The sequence below is a fragment of the Pleurodeles waltl genome, chromosome 12 (assembly GCF_031143425.1).
Source record: "Pleurodeles waltl isolate 20211129_DDA chromosome 12, aPleWal1.hap1.20221129, whole genome shotgun sequence".
In the NCBI taxonomy this organism is placed as follows: domain Eukaryota; kingdom Metazoa; phylum Chordata; class Amphibia; order Caudata; family Salamandridae; genus Pleurodeles; species Pleurodeles waltl.
Genome location: NC_090451.1, coordinates 79,280,746 through 79,305,395, shown reverse-complemented (window position 1 = coordinate 79,305,395; position 24,650 = coordinate 79,280,746). Strand labels below are relative to the sequence as shown.

The 24,650-nt window shown below is 43.4% G+C and overlaps 1 protein-coding gene across 1 annotated transcript in view; it reads right to left on the bottom strand.

The window, feature by feature from the left end:
• LOC138267840 (nuclear receptor ROR-beta-like) overlaps positions 1-24,650 on the bottom strand; it is a 142,181-nt gene that overhangs the window by 13,012 nt on the left and 104,519 nt on the right. The window contains exons 4-9 of the mRNA XM_069217054.1: positions 22,698-23,105; positions 21,231-21,352; positions 19,758-19,890; positions 12,433-12,540; positions 10,168-10,278; positions 7,487-7,599 (exon numbers count right to left, since the gene is read on the bottom strand). Coding sequence (XP_069073155.1) covers positions 7,487-7,599; positions 10,168-10,278; positions 12,433-12,540; positions 19,758-19,890; positions 21,231-21,352; positions 22,698-23,105 — 995 coding nt within the window. The remainder of the gene's footprint in view (positions 1-7,486; positions 7,600-10,167; positions 10,279-12,432; positions 12,541-19,757; positions 19,891-21,230; positions 21,353-22,697; positions 23,106-24,650) is intronic.

The following is a 24,650-nucleotide window of genomic DNA, read 5'->3' as shown; positions in this document are numbered from 1 at the left end:
CGTCTCTTGCAGCTACCAAGGCTTGTTAGAATCTCCTCCAAGGGATCTTCAGGCTCCCTGTAGCCCCAGGCCCCAGCACTCTTCTTTGTGATGCACACTCTCTGCGTGCTTCTCCTTCGGTATGGGTCCCTTCTTCAGATGTGCTGCGTGGGCTTCAATTCGACTGCTGGGTCCTCTTTCAGTAGGTCTTCTGTGGGAGATTCCTTTCCTTCTGTGGACTCTGCCTTGCTGAGGGTCTCCTGAGACTCCACCCTGTGGGTTGAGTCCTCCTGGTCCTTGGCACTTTTCCTCTACCACGTCTCTTGCCATTGCCAAGGCTTGTTGGTAGCTTTGCTGTAATCTTTCATCCAGCGTGGGACATCAACTGCATCCTCCAGGAACTCTTCACCAACTCCAGGGCTGCACTGCTGACCGTCTTCGTCCTACAGTTGACCAACTCCTGCAACCACAGACGGGTGGTTAGTGGCTCCTGCCAAAAGCGAACACTTCTGCGACTTCTGGACTTGGTCCCCATCTTTTTCAGGTCTTCCTCTTCAGGAATCCACAGCTGGTTCCTTGCAGTCTTGTCTGGGTGTTGCATTCTTCTTTTAGTCCTTTTGGTGGTTTGGGGAAAATCCAGTAACTTACTCTTTTCTTCCTGGTCGCTGGGGGGCACTGTGGTACTTACCTTTTGGGGTTCCTAGTTCCTACAGCTCCCTTCTGCAGATTCCACTTACCTGGGTGGGGGACCTGCATTCAATTTCCACTTTTTTAGTATAAGGTTTGGGCTCCCCCTGGGGTCACTATTTCCTATTTCTACTGCACTGTTTTCTATTGCTATTTATGCCTATTTCTGATCACGAGTTTGCATATTTAGTGTGTTCAAACTACTGTGAAATTTTAGGTATCATTTCTTTGAAGCATCATTTTGTAAAATGTTTTGATGCATGCTAGTAGTTCCAAAAAAACATAATTAAATATCAGTGTAACTACTTTCAACAAGATTATGGGAAATATGAAAATAAATAAGCACTGGCAAAACCAACTGATCTGATATTGGTGGTCAGTCGTTTGTTTTTTTCAATGTGTGTCTTGTTTTGACACGGTTTTTGTAAAACGTTATTGCTGTGGGAGTTGCCAGGCCCTCACCATTGTAACAAACATTAGCAAGAAGCAAAAATATTTTGTGGTCTCAAAAACCATGCACTGCCACAGTAGTTCCTGGCACTGAACAAAGCTTCTTGGTGTGCCACTATGCTCCTTGTGAAAAAGCAGATTGCTATCACATACCTGCACCTATGGTGAAGGTCATTCCATTAGTGCAGATTTATGTATTTCATTAACACGCAAGAATTTAAAGAAGTAGACTAGGAAAACGTATTCCAAAAAATATTTGTGAACTGTATTTTAGCATGAGCAAATATGCATGTGTAGATTTGCTCATGTGAAAATCTGTTGAGCTATTAGAAGATCACTTTCCCTCCAGCCACTTTTTCCCCCCAACCACTGGAAGAAGTTTTACTTCTGCCCTCGTCAGGAGTAACTTTCCAGCTGTTTGCATTATAGGAAAAGATTAGCGAAGAGCTGGTGAAAACTCTTAAAACATGCAGTTAGGTTTCAACAGACTTGGATGGGCATTCCAACCCCAGAACTTTTGCTTTCCACTACCTCCAGTCCCAGTATGTAGGTCAGCGGAAAGGTGGCAAAATAAGGACATTGCTAGTATTCAAGCTCTACTATAGTATTAGGCCTGGCTTAATAAGGGAGGATGTTATCAGAGCTCTTATGTAATTATATTGCTGCCATAATTTGTCGACACACTACAAGACATCAAGGGACAAGTAGATTCTTTTACAGGACAAGTAGATTTATGAAGTAACCTGTCTCATGGACAAGTAGATATTTTATTAAATTCAACACCCCTGTAAAGTACAAGTGCTCCCTGTGTAAATTATGATTGGTTATTCATGATTGGCACATTCAATTGGTTGGTAAGTCCCTGGTATAGTGCACCATGAGTGCCCAGGGCCTGAAAATCAATTTCTACCAGTGGGCCTGCAGCACTGAGTGTGCCACTTACACAAGTAGCCCTGAAAACATGTCTCAGACCTACCATTGCAGTGTCTGTGCGTGGAGCTTTAAACTGCCAATTCGACCTGGCAAGTTTACCCACTTGCTTTTATTATATGTAAGTTACCCCAAAGGTAGGCCAAAGGCAAACCAATGGGCAGGGTGCAGTGGATTTAAAAGGTAGGACATGTACTGGTGTGTTTTACGTGTCCTGGTAATGAAATACTGCCAAATTCGTTTTTCACTATTGCATGGGGTATCACTCCCTTAGGGTAACATGGAGATTGCCTTTAAATACCTTTTAAGTGTAATTTCCCATTAGGAGCAGATAAAGATATGGAGATTGGGGTCTCTGAACTCAACTTAAAAATACATCTTTTGGTAAAGTTGATTTTTAGATTGTTTGAAAGTGCCACTTTTAGAAATTGGGCATTTTCTTGCTTAACCATTCTGTGCCTCTGCTTGGTTGCGGAATCCGCGCCTGGGTCAGACTTACAGTTGGGCTGTTTGCAAATTCCCTCTAGACAGTAACACAAAGGGAAATGAGATGTGTCCGGCATGTCCTGGGCTAGAGTGGGGAGGGAGGAGCTGTCTCGTGCACTTGAAAGGGCTGTGTCTGTCCCCTCAAAATACAGTCTCACACCCCCTAGAGTGTGGCTGGGGCAGGGCAAGGAAGAGGCAGGGTATTGTGTACTACAAATACGTTCCTTTGAAAATTGCATACTTCAAAGGCAGAAATGAGTATAAGTAGTGGACATAAAACACCAGACATTTATGGATCAAGAGCTCTGCCAGGGAGAAGAGCTGAAGAGCTGTGAGGAGGAGTACTGCCCCTTTGCTGGGTTAGCCTACAGTTGTTGCTTCTGCCTCACAGAGGACAAAAGACTGGACTTTGCTGTGCATCCAGCTTGTGAAATTTCTCCAAGGGTTTGGACTGAGCTTGCCTCCTGTTAAGAAGTCTCACTGACATCAAAGTCTTCATCTGCCAGCACCCGGGCTCTCTTCCTGAGACCCCTGATTTGCTTTGCCAAATGCTGCCACATTCAGTCTATGGGCCCTTGGAAGGAGAAGCTGGTAAAACCTGAGAGAAAATCCATGCACTGGAGCCGAGCATCATAAAAATCGACACTGAGCCTGCACCGTAGCGGACATTTAAAAAAAAAAAATATCGATGCAGCATCGGTGAAATCGACGCATCGCCAGATCAGCGTGGATTCATTGTTGCCATGCGACCGGATTTTCCATTCATCGAACCTGGGCGTCAAATCTTCAAAGTCGCCACATGCACCCAAGGCTACCTGTCCGGAAATCAAAGCATTCCTTCCCTGCAAGGAAAGAATCGACGCATCACTTACCTGGCGAGGAAAGAATTGGCACATGGCCTCACTTGCAATTGAGGAATTGTTGCATCACTTGCTTTACTGATGCACGCTTGCCCCTGCAGCTTTATTTTTGACACTTACCAGTTACTTTGTGCTAAAACAATGCATCCATTAATTCCTATGGATTAAGACTTAACTTTAAAGCGTGATATTTGTACTTGTGTATGTTGGAATATTGTTGTTTTGGTCCTGTTTGATTTAGATAAATATTGGCTATTTTTGTAAACTGGAGTGGAGTCCTTTTGTGGTGTTTTGACTGTGTTACACTATGTTTTTGTGCAAGTACTTTATACATTGCCTCTGAGATAAGCCTGACTGCTTGTGCCAAGCTACCAAGGGAGTGAGCAGGGGTTATCTGAACTGTTTATCTCCCTTACCTTAACTAGAGTGAGGGAATATATATATATATTCACTGAAGACAAAGGTTACAGGGATGTTCTAGTTAAGTTGATGTTTTACTTAGACAAAACCATCAAAATTCAGCAGTTGTAGTTATACTTATGTTAAGAAGCTGTAACTCGTTGCCCAAAGTTACTTCCTGGCAAGAGTTATAGTTTCCTTAGATAAGTTTAACTTTAACTATAACTGTTGAATTTCTATGATTTTATATGGGTAAAATGTCAACCTAACAATAACGTCCCTGTAACCTGTTTCTATGGTTTTTGTTAACGCACATCTTAATATTTCTGCCAGGTTGTGGCCAGCCAATCAGGGCCTTGCTTTTCCCCTGAATTGAGGAGGATCTACAGATCATCCGAAAAAAGGTAATTTATTTGCCAATGAGGGACCCCTAAGGGCATGTGCCCTATGGGGTTAAGATACCTGTATCCTGACCATTTTGTTTCCCACCCCCAGGTAATGACAGAAACAAAATGGTGGCTGCAACTTTTCTTTCAGGTTGTGGACTTCCAATCAGGGCCTTGCTTCTCCTCTGAATATGCGGAGGATCCGCGGCCCTATATATACAAATTTAATTTTCATTTAATAAGTAGAAAACTACTGAACAGATTTACACCAAAGCACAAAAACAGCATTTTGGTAAAGGCCCTTTCTGCAGGGTTATCCACAAACGTTTTGCCTTTTTGCTCCTATTTTTCTGACCTTTTTTTGGTTGGCTTTAGGACTCTGGCCATTTTAAGCTAATCAGTGCTAACGTGCATGCGCTCTCTCCCCTAAAACCTGTTATAACTGACTTACACCTGTTTGGCTTATTTAATTTACCTGTAAGCCCCCTGTAAAGGGCTATAAATTAAATGCTGCTAGTGGACCTGCAGCGCAGATTGCACCACTACAGAAGTAGCTTTCAAACCTGTCTCAGGCCTGCCACTGCGGTGCCTGTGTGCGCAGTTTACTGCCACATTGACCTGGCAAATCAAACTACTTACCAAGGCCTAAACTCCCTTTATACTACACCTTCGCCACCCCTAAGGTAGACCCTATATACCCCATGGGCATGGTGCTGTGTATGTAAAGGCAGAACATATATTTTTATGTGTAACATGTCCTTGTAATTTTTCACTACTGTGAGTGCTGCTCCTCTCATAGGTTTGCACTGGGAATTCCCTTATATATGTCGACATGGTAATTTCTGATATGTGAAGACATGTTTGGTATGTTTGGAATGGTAGTGAACAATCATGCTTACTGGTGTTGGTGGACTTTTCATTACTATTTTAGAAATGCCACTTTTAGAAAGTAGGCATTCTCTGTGCTTATAACTCTAGTGCTTTGCACCTTGACCCCAATCCACCTCTGGGACAGAGGGGCAGCCCCACTTAGTGCATACTTTCCAGACAGCCATAACACAGGAAGGTATGGGTGTAACAGAAGCGCAGGGAAGGAGGAGGGTTGTTCCCACCTTACATGTCAATAGGCTGTGTCCTTCCCTCACAAAATTGACTGATTATCCCCTACTGATGTCCGGAGAAAGGGATGGATTGAAAGGGTGTTCTTCACTTGAATAAGTCCCTTTGAAGCTATCCCCTCAACAAAAGGTATTTCTGAGTATATGTAGAAGGGCTCTTGCCCTGTGATTTCACAGCACTTTTGGAACTGGGACTGAACCACTGCCAAAAGGACTGCTGAGCTGCACAAAGGACTCATTTGGACTGCTCTTCTGCTGTTGACTTCCCGCCTGGTGTCTGCTAGACGGCACAAAACACTCATCTGGATTGCTTTTCTGTGAGTTGCCCTGCTGCCAGCTGCTCCCTGGCTTTGGTTCCCTATGGCACTACTGGCTGCCAGGGGTAACCACCATGTGACCTACTTGCTTTGTTGTGCACTGGCCTACCTGTTAAGCTGGTGGAGTGACTGGCACCCTGCAAGAGGGACACTGGTGCTGGCCTGCCTGCCCCTTTGCACTTTCCACTGTTCCCTGAAGAGCCCAGCGCGGAATGAGTGCTGTTTTTGGCTCTTGTATGATCCCTGCATTCACAGCGCATGGTGGGCGCTTTATGTCTACTCCAGTGGGTGGTGAGCTCTGCCCTGGGCTTCTCAGAAAGCACGCAGAAGCACTTTCAACCCCTCAAGGAGCCCCCCCGGTGAGGGGAGCGAGATGTGCGATCTGTCCATGCTGGAGCCGTATCGAGGTATCTTCCCCCGGCCTGTAGCCACTCAGCAAGCCCAAGGATAACCTGGTGAGCTCCCATAACGAGGAAAGGAGGCTGTGCCTGTGGTGTGTGAAGTCTCAAAATGTCTGTCAACACCTCCTGGTTGAAGTGTGGGCAGGCAATAAGATCTATGCACGAGATCGGGAGTATTCACGAAGTTGTCGTGACCCTAGACATACAAATTTGGATTTTCTTTAATTTGTCCTAAACTACTGAACGGTTTTACACTAAATAACAAAAAATGTGATCTGTAGACAAAAAACTACTTTTCTGCCAAATTTGGTGTAATTCCATAAAGTGGTTCTGGCTGCAGGTGTGTCTAAGGAGCTTAGGGGCATTAACATGGGAAATGCACATTTTTTGACAGATCACCACAAAACTTTTCATGCACAACAGGACCCTTGGGCACACTTTAAAAAATATATATTTCATGAAGATTCATCAAACGGTGCCAAAGAGGTAGCCAAGTCAAAAAACGATTTTTCAATGAAAACTAGGTCCTAACTATAACTACAGTCAAAGGCCGTGCGTGGTACAGAGTTTCAGTGGTTCTACGGAGCTGGCTGCAGGGCCTAGCCACAGGCCAGGACTTGAGGCCAACCACACCACACACAGCTGAAGGCCATGCGTGGCAGTGGTTGGATTAACATCAAGTAATTAAAAGTACTTTATGTTAAAAAAAAAACATAGAAATTCACTGAAAATACCAAAGGTTACAGAGACATAATAGTTAAGAAATAGAATTTAAAAAAAAGAAATTCACTAAACAAAAAACAAAGGTTACAGGGACATTATAGCTAGGCTCACATTTTAAACTTACCAAACCATAGAAATTCAGCTGTTAGAGTTATTTCAAGTGACTATAACTCATGCCCTAAGGTAATTATAACTCACGTCCTTGCCATGTACTGCTAATTACCCCACATGTTACAACACTCATAACATCTTTGATAACATCATTGATTACATCAATGTAATATTTGCAGTGAAGTTATTGAGGGGAAAACTGTGTATATATATCTCCTGCATACAAAGCAGACCATGATCTCTGTAGGGGTTCTGAACAGCCTTCGACTTTTGCAAAGTTGCTAATCTTGCAGCAGATATAGGTACTAATGTAACAGACTTCATCATTGCGGACACTCATCGGCTATCCATAGACACAAAATTGAAAGGATCTCAGCGTCGGTCTAACAATCTGACATTGTGAGTCAGGTAATACGTTTGATATGACTTATTTAACCAAACCATTGCATTCCTCTGACGTCAGAATTGTAATTGCAAATTCTATTTCTGTCACTTCAGAAAGGCGAGGAGGATGCTCAAGTGTGTAAGCTTCAAGGAATGAGACGTGCCGACTTTCGACCAAACTAAAGAGATCTGAATTGGTCAACTTCCCTCTTATTCATGTTTAAGAAGCATTTGTTAGTTTGTGGTGTGCTGTACCTTCGAGAGTGTGTCGTCACTGCCGTGCTTTTTCTGGATCTCCTGCTGCAGGGCTACATACACCCGATCTTGGAGCTTCTGTACCTTCTTGGGATCCATCAGCCAAGGCCGATCTACGAAGAGAAGAAAAAAAATCAAGTAATTCACCCTTGTAATAACCAGCATTTCACTTAATTAAAGATCCCGCCCTACATTCCATAACAGCATTTACGTACAAAGGAATCTGTTCCTCTGCAGGATGTTCATGTACAAAGCATTGCACCATCTTTGGGATCAATGCACTGACTTCCAGGCACTTAATTGGATCAGGAATCAGTTTCCAAAAAAGCCCCCTTCAGGGGGAAAACTGATCCTGTACCAGTAACTTTAGCAATTGACAAGAATGGAGCTGAAACCTGTATTTCTTAGCTAACTATTACCCTTGTGCTCAGCCATGGATGGGGATTAAAGGACAGAAGAGCAGGAGTAGCTGCAAATTTCATTACCCTAGCCTTCAACTATTCTGCAAGTCCAGCTGGACACCCCTGTCTTGCATTCCCAGACGAGGCTCTCCTGCGACCATCACTGTGCAAATGTACCTAGTTCATGATCTCTCCTTTTCAGAACTGCTGCCCAATAATAGTGTGAAGGAGTCAAGACATCTGGTTGGGGTGTTTCACTTGCAACAAAATGTAGCAATGATGTATTTCTCAACCTGTAATAAGTTATTACAGTCGAGTTGTGACATCAAAATGCCTGTTACTAGAGCAAACCGAGGTTGTGAATTCAGGTTCTGGAGCAGAATCTCATATGCTGTGTAAGAAATTAAGTCAAAAAGCTTCTTCGAAATGAAGTCATTAGCAGGAGGCATTTACTAGATAAGGAATCGCTCTGCTGTTACCACACATCAACGATGTGTATTTTTTTAAAAAGGCTTAACTTCAACTGCATATACCCGTAACAAATCATGAGCTGTATATTGGTCAATTTAATTATGAAGGACGGATTCAACATGTATTCTACATGTCTGCACCCAGGCTCGTTAACATGAAGGCACAGGAGGCTGAGGGCCTAATTTGGATCTTGACGGAAGGGAATACTCCACCACAAATGTGACGGATATTCCATCTGCCGTATTACAATCCCATTATATGCTCTGGAGATCGTAATACGGCAGACAGGATATCCGTCACATGTAACAAAGTATTCAGTCAGCCAAGATCTAAATCAGACCCGAAGGTTCCATATTTTGGGAGCACTGCAATGATGTGACCATTATTTTAAAAAATAAATACTCCCTTCCAGTTCATGATACGTTCGTGGGACACACTTTCCTCTGCACTTTGCCTAGACATGTAGCCGGTTTACTGTACACGGACAACTGCATTTGAGTATCGTAACTGTTGTTTCGGCGCAGACTTGTGTCTCTTTGCACAGTGTCATTTGGAGCTTTTCAGGCTATGGCAGGGAAAGGGAGGGAGCTATATAAATACCAATATAATACATTAATAGATGAACCTGACTTTAACTTATTAGGCTATGGTTTGTTAATGAGGAGATATCTGTTCCTTTTATAGGGGACTCATGTCTGGGCTGGTGAGATCAATACTTTATTGTCTAGAAGAAGGAATAAGCTCTTCAAAAAGTCACCATCTGACCGTGCTGAAACATAAGCTCAGATCAGTTTATCTTTACAGCTGCCAAATATTAACAAGTGTTGGCAATGCCAATAGGTCTGGGTTAATATCCTAACACATGCAGCTTTAGCATGTTAGACAGAAAGGAGGAAATCAGCAGGAATGGCTACAGTGGTAAAGTAGTTTCTCAACCACTTAAGCCATCAGCATTAACTGAAAGATGAATGTTCTATTGTCCTGATATGAGACATGAACAAGTCTCCAGCCAGTGGCAGCAAAAGACTAACTGAAGAAAGCCAAAAGTTGAAAGGGGTGACTCAAAATCCCACTTGAGAGCTATGCGAGCTGCAGAACTGGAAGTGGATCTTCAAGACTGAAGCAGACGGAAGCTTTGCCAGTCCTGAGCTGATTAAATGAGCATGTGAAGTGCAGGTAGGATAGGCGCTTGGAATACATGATGAGAACTAGAGGCATGAACTTGAATGAAGGCGACCCATCTGTGAACGGAGGACTTTGGAGGAGCTGTGGCATGATGGGCCAGAAATGGTGAATGGTGAGTTTACACCTAATGCAAAAATTTTGAACAGGGCAAAGCAGTTGTGACAAGTTGCTCTGGTTCTCATAGGATGTAATGTTATCTGCCTTGTCAGCCTAAGGGGCTTGTAATTATTTCTGGTTGAAGAATAAAGAAAGCAAACACCTGCTGTCTTAAGGAGACCCATGTGTGGCACAGGCACCGTGAGTACCAGGAACCCAAGGGTTCCCCTTCCATTACACCAAGGCAAAGCATCTCCGTCAGCAACACCAGAGTCCTCCACAAAGTTGCAGGAACTGCAAGTAAGAGTTGGAGGCTCCGACTACTATTGCTGGTGAAAAGTCAGGGAGCGCAAGAAAGGTGCAGGAGCTCATAGAAGTTTAAGGTAGACTCCTTTAACCAGAAAGAGAATGGAATAAGGAATCAAAATAGTACTGTGGACCAAGGGAACACCGAAGACGATCATGAAAACAACCTGATTAGTGTGGAAACCAGGGCAGATCTTACCTCTGCCAACCCAAAAATCTTACCTGGAGACAGGAGTACGGTGGCTGTGAACAGCGCAATCTCCTCATCGGACAATTGGAGCCGGCACATGTTCCTCCCCAGTTCAAAGATAGTGCTGACCAGATCGTCGCATCCTGCAAAACAAAGGAGACATGGTGCTGCATCAGCATGCAGGAAACTAACACAACTGAGCTAACGTGTGGGGCTACAGTTTAATCCTCCACCCTGTTTCTGGATGTGCACCCCCATGGACAGATCAGGATCAGATGCCAGGAACCCTGAAGCAGCTCTTCATTTGGGAAGCCTAGGTACAGATTAGTCCTATGGTGCTGGAGGACTCAAAATCTCAATAACAGAACCTGGGAAGAAATTTAAACATTTTACAATCTTTGTAATTATTTGAATTCAGATGTGCTTTATTTGTGTGGCTCTCTTAGGCTTTGAGCAAGCCTCACTCATAACTTTTGAGCAGATAATCTGAATTTACATGTCACTGCGGCTATCACTGTGGCACCGGAATGCCATCAGGACCTACAGTACAGGCACCTAGGGGCACGGAATGTGATCCATCATAGGCTGCGCTTCAGGTCTCTGGCACATTCTTTTGTGTTGCTTTGGTCTCTCTAATATGTCAAGAGAAAGGCACACGGCTTTGCCAGTGAATGACACTTGCAAACAGGCCTGTTACGTGGCTCTAGTCATCTAAAACAAATGCAATATGTCAATGCGGGTACAAAAGCCAAGGGAGTTAGTGTGGAACTCAAAAGAAAACTGGTGTCTCTCTTCCATGGATTGTATGGAAACAACAGTATCTACAACAGTATTGGCATGGAAGGAGCCTAGAGGGATTGCTCAGGGGTAGGCAGCCATTTGCCTTTAAGTACCAACCCTAGCTAGCAGTGGCCATAACTTGCAAAACAAAATCCATTTCTTCACTCAGCCTTTTTAGAGCGTGATGTAGCTTCCCACTCACGGTTACATGTCAATATTGTGAAATTATAGCTGTAGAGTCTTAGGACCTGATTTATATCTTGGAGTACCATACTCCAAATTTAGAGACGTCCAGTGACCCAGTGGACATCTCTAGTCTTTGGCAGGGACCCCTCCCCATGGGAGCTTTTTCTGATGGAGTGGGAGTAATTTAAATGTCTTTACTGTGCCTCACCTCCGAGACTTTCATGGCAGAGAGAGGATGTAAAAACTGGCCTTTTAAACACCACTCTAAACAAGGTGGGCGGTCTGATGCCCAAAAACTAGGTTGGTCTGTATTCTGTCAGGCCGTCCAATAAGTATGTTAGAGACGGAGTCGGAGAAGGCTTTGTCGCGGACATACTTAAGGTCCACCTAACTGTATATCAGGCGGGCAGGTACTCCGTCGCCTCTCTGCAAAACTCTAAACCAGCCTTCTCAGTCCTACAACCTAAAGGTTAAAGGGGACCAAAGTTAATTTCTCCAACACGGCTACCTAAAATGTCCAGAGATTAAACAAAGCACAGAGGAAGCGCAGTGTGTTTGGGCATAAAGTGTGGGGTTGGTATATAGGGAGAGCTAAGCCAGTCACATCTACTAATGCATTGTTTTCTTGGGCTTAACAAAGGCCCCTGCAGGCCCCCCTCAGCACAGGACCTGGCCTGAGTGAGTCCAGAGGGGGGGCCCCCCTCTATGTGTTTTGCAGAAGGCCCCCCTCCAATTTCGTTATGTCACTAATTGTTTTGTGCAGTTAGGCAAGGGATCATTGGGCTGGATACTAAAAATAAAGTGGGCTTTCAATGAGGGCAAGGATAAAAGGCAAGAGAACAGGCGGGTTAAGGAAAAAGTAAGAACATATATTGCACTGTAAGCATGAATAGCATTAATCATATCTACACGAGGGAACCCTGCCCTGGATCACAGGTTACCAGGCATGGCACTGGCCAGTGATTAAGACCAGCTATTGAGTTGATTCTGTCCCATCTTTCTCCAAATACCATATTGGCCGTAGATGCCATATGCATTAGTGCAGTAGGTCTTTTGGTCCCACGTGAACCAAGCAACTTGACAGGCAGCCACAGTTCACTTGGCTGCAAGACCCTATGCTCATTTTTTAAAAGGTTGCATGGCTGGACAGAAAACAAATGAGTCTGACTTAGAGATATGAACAATAAAGTCCCCAGAACAGCCCAAGTCCTGGAACCATTTACCCAGTTGTTACATCTCCCATCTTACATCTGCCACAAGAACCTGAGACAGACAGATCTCCAGAGGATGACAGAGTGATTGCAATCTGTACAAAAAGGAACAGATCTTACCCAATGATTTGAACATCTGCATACTTCCGAACTTCCCTTCAAAGAGGACAGTGTTATTTATAGGGTTGAATGCTCGGACCATCCGGACGAGAAGGACCTCCAGGCACCCTAATGCAGAGAGACAGACAGACGGCAGAGGAGGCGAGGGAGCAGGGGAGGGAGAGGGCCCGATCAGTGGTTCCGTCATCCCAGGAAAAGAGCAGATTAGATTTAAATGTTGGGTAGCCGAAATGTGAACACCCAATAGCCCACCACCCCCAAAAAAGGAATAAATTAGTATGCAAAGGATAAAACGTCCCGGTTTGTGGTTTGAACATTGGCAGCAATATTTCATAGACAGAAATATAACCGACGTGAGGCAAATCCAACCAAAGACAAATCAAAAATCAAATCACAAGAGAGCAAAATGAGTTCACGATGAGAGGAAGAGGAGGGAACAGTGAGAAAGAGAGAGGAGGAAGAAAGGGAATCTTGGTTAGAGCTCCGAAGGCAACACATATTCTGTAAGCAGTTGTTTAAAGTACACCGAATATTCTGAAACATTCCACGTGCATCAGTCTCCACCTACCACCTGTCTGTGTTTTTTACCGATCAACCACCCTAGTATGGGCATCCTGATCCCTTATATGGCAGCATTTGCTCTAGGACCTCTGCAAAAACTAAGGAGGAGGCAAGTGTATCTTCTAGCCTGGCGCAGAGTAAGCAGGGATCTCACAATGAGTAAGAGAGAAAGAGAGCGAGGTGGGAGAGTAGAGAGAAGAAAGATAGATACCCAGATAGATAGATAGATAGATAGCCAGATAGATAGATACTGTTTGACAGGCTCATCAGCCCTTTAGAGTTTGGTAGGTAGTTTGAGATGCTTGAATTCCCCAGGTTGATCAGAGATCTCTGGGATTGTGCCCTTGTACTGACTAGCTCACTGGGTTCTACAGGAAGTGGAGACAGTACTGTTAAAGATTAAATGTAGAGTTCAATGGTGTAATGGTACGGGTATGGTCACTGAGTCCCTTAATTTCTGGGAAGATACAGTAAAACCACTCTGAGGGAGTGGGGCCTCTGCAGTGGTACAGACCAGGTCACTCAAACTCTTAGAGTATTGGAAGATGCTGTGCTAACAATGTGAGACAAAGGAACAGACCAGTGTTTATGATCACATGGACATCTCCACCACCAGGGCAGAGATCTCTATATGGTAAGGTATAAGGAAAATTTACGAAGTTTATTAAACTTGAAAAAGGAAGTACAAATATTTATATGTTCAATATTAATCCAAATGTATATGTTTATTTTAAACATAGAGCAAATGTAAAAAAAATTGAAGTATATTAATTTAACATTTTTTAAAGATTTATTAAGAAAATAAATCCCAACTTTGTCAAGAAATATACATGTTATGTATTAATAATGATCAAAAGTGATGTACAGAATGAATTCAAACTAACTTCATTATAGTTCGTTAACAATTCATGGTGCGTTAATTTTTAAATTCAAAGGGTATTGAAATATGTTAAAATAAACACATTTTAATTGTATATATTTTTGTACCATTAAATTATGTTTATTTGCATTTTAAGCATTTTTAAGCATTTAATTTATCTGACTGTTTTTCACATGGGGTTTCATTTGAAGTCTCTACCAACATTATTTTCTGTGGGAGAATGTTGCAGTATCAGTGGTCTCAACTGTGTGGTACTGGACTTGGTATACTTTGATTTGGCAGTAGCAACATTACACTGGCAAATGTATGCCATTTATGGGGTGGAGACATGCAAGTCTACACTTATGAGTAACTTTGCAATTGGATTTTGTGAATCGCAGAGACCAGTACAATTACTCAAATGTGTAAGAGTAGTACATCTGCCTGTGTACATTTACCGTTGTAAATACCCCTAACAGAGTGTGGAAAGATGTGCTACAAATCTGAGATAGTGGTACCTCTGTGGTGGTATGGACCACGTCACTCAATCCTTGAAGTGTGTGGGAAGATGCTGTGCTTACAATCCGACAGACAGAGGACTGCCCTAGCAGTGACACATGGTAAGTTGCCAAAAACAGAGAAACTGTTGTGCCCAGGCTGTATCACTGCAAATGCCATCCCCATTTACCCATCAGGCAATGGAGGTTGGTTTTCTAAGAATGGGTGACAGTACAGTAGTAATACAAAGGGCCATGTTCAAACACTTGATCATTAAATCAGGAGCTAGACCAGCTCGTTAGGATAGTCATAAGACACATTTAAATGTTCATCATTCATTTAGCCAGTTAATATTCTTAAAAGCTGGTGCTGCTGGAGTCCTGGAGCCTATATGTTAGTCACCCATGCTTTTGTGGCTTTGGAAGCTTTTGCAGCAGGGACACGTGCAGGGGTATTAATATGGTAGCTACGAGCGCAGAGGTGTTAACATAAGCTACAAGAGAATGCTCAGCTGTGACTCAACAGCGTTAAAGCAGCCCATGCATTCTGGTCCACAGAGAAGAGACGGAAGAGACTCCCATAAGTCAGCTTCAGCTGTAACAGGGTCTAACTTTTTTTTATAATTAGCATTAACTTAAGTGTGTGTTCCTGAGGGCCCTCCTTTATCTCACTTAAGGGAAGACAGTCAGCTCTGGTCCTTCTAGTTCACAGACATATCAGCTCCTACAATTTGAACAGTGAATAAACTGGACCCACAGTGAATGAACCTGAGGTAGAAATGCAAAGTTTGCATCCATGAATCTCAATTAATTTTGTATGTACAATGTTGTAAAGTGCATTTATTTTTCAAGTGTTTGACCTTCCTCCAGCTCTGTCATCAATTATTCTCTACAGATTCCAGCTCATTTTCTGCACTGTATGAGTGGGTGCCCATGTGCTCATTACATCCAGGAAGACCCAGGGTGAATGTTTGCTTGACAAAATAGCAAACAAACAAATACATTCCCCAAGCCATATTGTCCTAGTGTGACAAAGGATTTGCCTGGCAAGAAGCAAGGACTGGGGAGTCTGAACTACAACTGCTCGACAGGAAAATCAAACTTCTTTTTTAGGCTTGCACATCTGTTATGTCAACAGGGTTTAGGTTAAACCTTAACATGGATTCTAATCTAGAAGAGATGCACTAGAATATAAATTTATGTTTAACAGTTTTGCATAACTTATTACAAGATGATTGAACACAGAACAGATACACATACTTTACTTAATTGAATCATCCAATTATAGTTTTAAATGATCTAAACCGCTCATTAAAACGCTACACAATTATAGGGATTTGCCAAGAAACAGCATAAACACACACAAAATGGTGCTTCACTAGTACATTTCCTCGTGCCAACAGAGGCACCTCACTTTTGTCTCGAATAAATTCAGGTGTTTATTTGTGTTTCTCAATCCAGACTTAAAATCCTAAAAGCAAAGGCCTGAAAAGTTACAGCTCAGCCTCAGCTCACCTAAGGATTCTCCAGCGAGGATCGGTATGAGGAGTTCACCTTAGTCCAGTTTGGAATCCATACTTGCATTGATCAGTCCCAACCTCTTATGTCTGGGCTTTCAAAAGACACTGGAAGTGTACACAGTGACGACATAAAATGTATTATCGACTTTTACTTTATATATAAACTGTTGAATACTGAGGTTAGCCTTATTTTAAATGGTCCTGATTTTACAAGGTGATAGAAAGGAGAATAAAGGTGATTCACTGATTTGTCTAGGGCTGCATATTTTAATCACAGGAGCATCCAGTAGCAGAACTTCGGTTTCTTAATTTTGTAAATTACAATTCTGCAGCCAGGTAACATAACCTTGGTACAGAACTGTATCAATTAATTGCATAATCCTCAGTATAACAGGGAGAAAGAATGGGAAAATATCTTATAATTCAAGAACTTTGAACTCTCTAGGACTTCAATAGAGCAATAAGTATCCACATAGTTTGACTTTTTAAGACAAACATCTGGGCTGTTGCATATGTTCTTCTTATACGGTCATTACACAATCCTAAAAAAATCTATCAGCTGCTACCAACAGTTGGGACATCATACCAGTGCGTAACCAATCTGATTGTACATGATATCACAGTGCCTGCATCTGTCTTCCAATCTGATTGTACATGATATCACAGTGCCTGCATCTGTCTTCCACCATCTCTCCAGAGACTGTTTCAACATGAAGAAAGGAGTGCAAGGATTTCAACCTGGTACTTTCTAGGTATCTTATTTATGACTGCAACAAGACTCTACTCATTTCACCATAGTATGCTTACTCATGACAGATTATGAGGGACATGAAATAGAACAGCATAAAACTGTTTGTTGGGAAATGTCAACAAGGAAAACATTTACATCTTCTGATGCCAAGTGACCTAGGCAGTGCTTTCACTGTATGATTTCTCTCCAAAAATATTCAGTTGTTGTTATATATTTGCAGTTCTACATATAATGCATCACTGTATTTCAGAGCTACAACCTCATATGTATGTCATGGTTACATTTAATATACCTCTGCTATGTGCAAATTGTATGGGTTACAATTCTATGTACTTGCATTCATGCATATTGCCCTGCCTATCATCAGAGCCAGCACATGAATGCCGTTAACAAGTGCTTGAAGAAAGGAATCAGCACGGACAGAATACAGCATGTGCTGTGGTCGAAGGTTTTTTAACACAAAGGGACAATGAAAAGTAATGAAAACCGGCAGGAGTGAGTTCTTCAATAACAATAGACAACATTTGCTGGACACTTCAATGGGATTGTGAGAACACTAATGGAAATTAAATATAGTGTCTAACAGTTGGGGCATTTCAGGAAAACCAGACTAACTGAGGCATTTCTCAGAAAATTTACACATCTGAGGTAATAACAGGGTCAAAACCACACCAGCGTAAATAGCACACTCAACAAGTATTAGGTGTATTTTGCCTGCTTATGACCTTAGTGGTAAGTAATGAGGAATGTTGTGTGTAAATAGTTTTGTGTGAATTTTCCTATGTTATGACTCGTTCCAAACTGTTTCCATGAGCAGTCACCACAAGGTTCAAGCTGGTGAGAACTGTCCTTATAAGAACAAAAGAGTAGTGTGAGCAATATATGCTAGTATGAGGACATATTCTAGCTAACTTGTAACTATCATTTACTTATATCCAACTTAGTCCACCAAGCCTAGCAGAAGATAAGATGATCTTCCATGGAGGGTGATAACACCTGCTAATAATGTATGTTGACAATATCCTGACGTTCAAGACTGGGGCAGGGAGAGTCAAATGTCAAGCGTACTTGCAGACAATATGTTGGCAAATGCCTGCCTTATGGTGTGCTAAATTTACACTGGAATTGTCATCTTTCAGCATAATGTTCTACCTGGGAAAGTTGGATTTTCAGAATCAGAAACTAAGGAATAGAAAGTATAGGGAAATATATCACCTAGTGACAGTGATTAGCACAATGGTGCTGTTGGGGCGCACTACTGCTGATTTAAAGGGGCTGTTCACAAGGACCAAGGCAACAATGGCTACTGAAACAAAAGTGGCCTCTGTTTTTGATATTGCACCTCAAGCAGGTAAAATCTGAACAAACCTTCAGCTAGAGCATGAGTGGCCAACGTAGATCATGGCAGCAGGATCTGATTCACATTTTCTAGATTTCCAGGCAGTGATACTCATGGTGTCACCTAGTTCTAAATTTACCTTGTCAAGTATTTTAATGTTTATGCCCCAGGATAATGCTGCTATATAAACTATTAAAGTGGCTAGGCTGTGAATGTTGTCACAACAGATCTCAAACCACAGCATGTGCGATCAAACAAAGGATCACTCTAGAATTCCTCATGTTACAGATTGTTAGAGATGTAAGACAGAGGAAGAAAAGCTACAATAAAAAAAAAAGAAAAACAAAAAGAAAGGCAAAGGAGTGCAGCCGGACATCCATGTATAGACAGACAGTGCAGTGCCATGGGGCTGAGTAGTTATTATTCAAGAGATCCTGGTGAGTTAAGGTTCCTGCTATGCTTTTTTTCAGGGTGGAGTGCTAATAGCCTTATTAGCATTACCATAAGGACAATAACTTCTGTAAATTACCCCCTGTCGCACGCTAGTCATCTTCACCTAAGGCTTGGGCCCATAACCACTGAGAGGGAGATAATGCTTAACTAGAACAGTAGACTGTTGGGAGCTTCAATCAAAATAATGTGGGCTGATAGTGGACTTCTGCCCCAACACCGCATTGGTTCACTCTAGATTTCTCACTGTTTAACTTAAGATACTCTGCCTGCAGCGAGTGAAATAGTATAACTGGTTTAAGGCCTTCTACCATAGGCTATTCCGGTAGTTCAAACTCCTCTCATGATGGGTCCTTTCTAGTGGTTCGGGAATGTAACTCAGGTAGTGGGTCTTTACTGAAGTATAGTCTGGGCTACGGTGCCAAATTAAGTGACGACTGGGTTATCACTCAAAAGTATTTACATTTTCTCCAGAGTGCTCCTGGTTTCCAGTCCCTAGTGACTGCTGTTGGGGACCCTCGCTTCAGGGCAATAGGCAAAGCTTGAGCATTTATAGAACTATAGCTTCATCCTGCTGAAACATCACAAAGTTGCAACCAAGTGGAAGATGCACCTGTAGAGTAACACCCGCCGATCAGATGTTATAGTTTTCATATAATGAGCTGTAGGGCACAGTAAAATTCCTAAAATAATTGTTTATCGTCCATTCTGTTAGCATTCCAATGACGAGCACTCAACAAGTGATAGAAAACCCATTAATGTACCATCGGCCTCAAGATGATAACAGTGTGCCATTTAAGGGTGTTTGTCAGAATATTGTCTAAAGGGGATGTCATTTGACATACATATTGTGTCCTAAATATCATTTAAAAATACTTCATAGAACTAGGTGTAGCATTACAAAAAGTCTTTCTTTGCTCTCTGTGCCACTCTAGACAGGGCCCACCTTTTGCAAATCATAACCCTGTTCCTCATGGGAACAGTCTATCCTGAACTGCCAGCTAGTCCCCATTAAGAAGGCAAAATAAGAAACCCCAAGGTTTCACACAAGGTGGATATGGCTTAATTGGGCCTCACATTGAGGTACAGCTTGGCTCCTGTGTCACAGAGAGCAACAGACCCACATCTGGAACACCCTGGCCATCTTAATCTCTCTTATATGAATATCTTGAAATGTGTCCTTGATGCAACCTGCAGGAGGTCTGTGAGGTAAATAAAGTAGTGCTTCAGTGGTGAAAATTATATTTAAAAGGGCACTTGAGATTTGTCATCTACTTCATGGAACAGACGTTATTTTAGCTCAGTGGTTATGGGAATATATTTCGGATTAGGTTTTCAGTGGTCCAACCTGCTTTGAGGAGGATGATCTGGTCGTTCTGGCACAACTCCATAAAGCCGTCAAGGCGCTTGGCAAACTCTACCACATACTGGATGGCGTTGGAGATCTGCAGGGCACACTGCTGCCACATGACTTCACAGGGCTGTGGGTGAAAAAGGATCATCAGAAAGTGGCCATGAAAAGGTCAAGAGGTGAGCCACTAGCCTTGTCCCTGCCGCCTCCTCCGTCCTGCCCTGGCCGCCTCCTCCATCCCGCCCAGGCCGCCTCCTCCCTCCCTCCCCAGCCACCTCCTCCCTCCCGCCCCAGCCGCCTCCTCCGTTTCATCCTCTCCAGCTCATAATCAGCAGCACTTCTTATGACTCAACTACTTCATTCCTTCTGCGCATCAGCCTTGCCACTGCCGCGTCATCAGCCTCAGCCCTCCAGCCATTCCTTCTGCCTCATCGGCCTGACAATGAAGCTATGCACCATGCTTAACTCATTCTTTCTCAGCCTCACTCCTTCTATGAGACTACCTCCTCTAATCCACATCACCCTTTACGCCTCAACCGCTTCCTCTTACCCTCATAATGCGTATCTTTCACTACACTCCAGCCTTCCCCTTAGGTTTGTTCCGCCTTCAATTCCACTCGCCTTACTGACCATTCACCTTCTGCTGCCTCCTCACCAATTTATTTCTACCAGCCTAACCCCTTCCCTCTCACTCCTCAAATTCTTTAACATGCCCACTTCACCCCTACCAACATTGGAGCCTCTTCCATTCACACCTGCACATCTCTCAGCACATTACCTCTTTCTGAATCATGCTTCAACCCTTAATACCTCTCCCTCGGTACCCAACTCCTTTCTTTTAACCCATTCTCGCCCATGTGATTCTCTAACCTTGCAACCTCCTGTTATCCCTGCTCCACCACTTCATTTCCACCCAACTCACCACTTCCCTCTCGCCCACCATGCATCATCCCTTGAGCTGACTCACCCATTCCTTCTCAACAGCCTTGCCACTCCTCTTTCCAAACTTGCTTCATCATTATATCCGCCATCCTTCTTCTCTTAAACATGTCTCCGCCTTCCTTCATTTAACTTAACAATTATTTTTGCATTTGTATTTTCCCAGTCCCTCTCGCATAGCTCACCACATTCTCACCCATCCTCTCTCACTCACCTGACATTGTCCTATCCAATCCACCTTGTTCTGCCTCACTCTCTTGTTTCTCATCATTGCCCCATGACTCCCACCTCACCCATTTGCCGCTTCTTCCCTTTTCTGAGATCTAGCTCAACGGTATCGCAGAGCATCCCTACCCCAACACCTCAACACTTCGCTACCTGAAGGTTTGAACCCCACTGGGGACAAACCTACTCAAACGCCCTTTAATAGCGATCAATACCAATTTGCCAAACTAATGATCAGTCTTCTACTGATGGGGTATAGATAATGTTTACAATGTCAGGAAAAAAACAAAAACATAGAATGCAAACCTTGCTCTGCAAATTTCGGATCTCGTCCTGCGAGTAAAGGCTCCACAATAGTCTCTTTAACTCCTCCGTCGTATACTGGCTTGTCTCCAGATGGGACTTGATGACATTCTGGGCCACACGATCTGGATGAGGAGATAAATTGAATGACATTTTATGTCAGTATGATTTGAGGAAGGCACCAGATTATCAGGGGGTTTTCGGGGAGTAACCCAAGTTGAGCAGACCTGCAAGCACAAAACTTCAGGTAGCTGGTGCTGGGATCCACAATGCAGACAATTCAATGACTCAAGCACATGAGAGATGACCAACATGAAACATTCCTTAGGTCAATATGGTGTGTTTAACATCTCCTGGTGGGGGTTAGATGCCATGCAGTACGCACCTGTAAAGAACATATCTAAACGAGAGAACATCCAATTCTATTAAATTCTCTCAATTTGATTACTTTTTGGGGCATCTGATCTATTTTATTGGAGAAAGTAGTGGTGAATGTTATCCATTGGGGGTCACATTCAAGACTGGCGAATAAAGAAGAACCTCACATATCTCAAGGAAACAGGACCAATATAATTGTGCCTTCCTCGATAAATGGCCATGTTTTGTTCAGTGCACGTTGACTTGATGTAAGGTGTAAAGAAAACAACAGCACTACCTAAGACCACATGCCAGGGAAGCTCTTGGTTGTTAACTTACGCAATCCTTATTTGCTGCCTCAATCAAGGTTATTTTCTCTGTTTTCACAATACAATTTTTCTTTTCTAAATATGTCACCTTGTAAGTGGAGGAATGCTAAGTGGTGTGTCCACAAAGAGGATGGATACCTGGGTAGGACTACGAAATCCTGGACAGTCCGCACCTGCACCATCCTTCTCAAGAACATACTAGTAGAACTGACATAATTAAGTAGTTGCATAAGAAGCCTCCCAAGTCACCTGGATGAAACAAATTCTACTGCCCTTGGTGGGACACCCCTAAGCTAAGTATGACCCCAACGTCCTCTACAACACCCAACAAAAGGGAGGGACTTGTCTTGGAAGGATATTCAACATAAACAAGATTGGAAGCTAAGACGCTACGGATTGGTGGGATCCTATGGTAGTGAAGAAAGTCGAAAAGAATGGCTATTGTATCCACATACCACTAAATAAAGCAAGCCATCCCATGAAAATCAATGACAACCTCTGGAGGATGCCATCGATCAGGTTTGCTTCCTCTGGGCTTCTGAAGGGTCTCTACATGATGGGAAATACAGTCCGACTGCCTATCTCAGTAGGACAGGAGACTACCCTGTCTAAGGGGAGGGGCAAGTAAAACTGCACCAGGGTATAATTTCAATTACAGCATCTCACTCAAACATGACCCTGGGAAGTTTATGAAATGCTTTTAACATACATTTACTAAGGCAAGCTAATTCTTACATGATAGGGCAATGTTGGTATTAAGTACCCATCATTTTTTGGTACTGACCAATTTCCCCTACTGAATCATCGGTGGTCAACTGTTCACCCTCCAGGCCGTGGCTGAAGACGCCGGGTGGCAGCATCAGGTCATAGCGGGACTCCTGCTTGATCATCTTGATATCATTAAGGTCCAGGCTGGACTGGTCAGGGGAGGGCTGTGCCGACGTCAATAGGTCAAGGCTGTAATAGGAGTTCCCGGTGTCAGGGGTGAGGGGGAAGTCGAAGAGCAGCCCGTCGGAGAAGGTACTGATGTCATCGAGGTCAGAAATACCGCTACTGACACTGGTAGTGTAGACGCGGCTCAGGCCTTCAGCGTCTTCCTTGGTGGCGCTTTGGTCCTGGGTCTGCTGGTGCTTCTGAACCTCTGCGTACAGACTGTCACGCTGTTTCTTGGACATTCGGCCAAATTTCACAGCTGCAATGATAGAGGGTAGATTAGCTGAGAGTGGTATTCAAGGACCAGAGACATGCAGAGCAGAACAACTTCTGTCCTTCTAGACAAAAAGACATTGTCCCTTTAAGTGCCAGGGCACAAGCACAGTACAGTCCAATCAGAAATATCCTCACCTGCAGCAACTCTGCCACTAAAGATGAAGAAACCACTAAAGACATATGTCAGTTCACTCAAGTGCTGGGGCACAGCGCCTCTGCTGTTCCAGTATTCCGTCTCCAAAATAGGGGTAACAGTTTTCCCTAATCCTTGCCTTTCCTGGCTCTGCCATTCCAGTACTGGAACACGCATGAAGCCGTAGCAATTTACCTTAACTCTGAACTGAGGAAACTCCACCACTCCAGTACTGGATCAAACTCACTGGCGTCGAGATTTTCTCTAATTCTAATGCATGCCATCACTGCAAGGCTAGGCTTTTATACGGTCGTACCAGTCCCCATCCTCAATTATGACTTTCAACAAAGACAATATTCAAGTAGTTGCTTTCCCAAAATCTTGCCAATTGAACTTTAATCCTGCCTAACATAGGGGCCTGTACATAGCTGCGAGAATCCACTTTAATGTGTTACCACAATAAACTGGCCCCTCCCATAATGAAGCCTTGTAGAGTTGTACCAACACATTCTTGTCCTATACCACACTAACCCAGTCATTCCAATACTGGAGTCTTACAGAGACATCCCAAGACACCCGGACCTAACTGGAACCGATGCCATTCGCGCATGGCGACCCGCTCATCCATTCCAACTCACCTTGACCCACCGTAACTCCGCCATTTGTGTAGTCTGGTTCCTACAAACACATTCCTACGCAACCCACCCGAATTATTGAAGCACAACATCCGAGTCTTTCAGTACTTAGGCTTTGGAAAGTCCGACCAATAGACTAATTCCCCAAAACATTTGTAATGATAGCAGTACTATGCCCATAAATAGTCTTACCATGCCCTCCAACCTTAGACACAGCATACCCACACAGAGGTATTACAGTGGTCGGTAGACCTGTGCAAGTGTGCCCCAAAGCGGACACGATTTCACCCAGATTCCAGCGGTTGGGACGTACAGATGCTCTAATGCTAACCTTCTTGTTGCTGTCCTGTTCCACTGAATGGCCCTGGTGAACCCAAAGCTGTGGTGCTCCAACAAACCTCCCATACAGAGCACAACCAGTAGATACATAACCCTTCCAGCACTTGAGGCCACACTATGACAACCTCAACCTACCCTGCAGCTCCCCATCCTTTCCCAAGTACCTGACACCCCAGAGACACACTAATGTTCCTTAATAGTAACCAGCAAGCTGCTGCAACCCTCTCCACGCTGTACACGCTGTGCTCCACAATCCCCGGTTGTAAACTGCACTCTTGAGTGCGGACATTACTTAGGATCAGACGCTGTGCGGCTTATTGCAAAATTGAGAGAATTTAGACAGTGGGTGGCTGTGAATGAATTGTAGAGTGGAGCTGTGATAGTCTTGCACTAGGCTAATACTTGGATTGTTTTTTTTGAT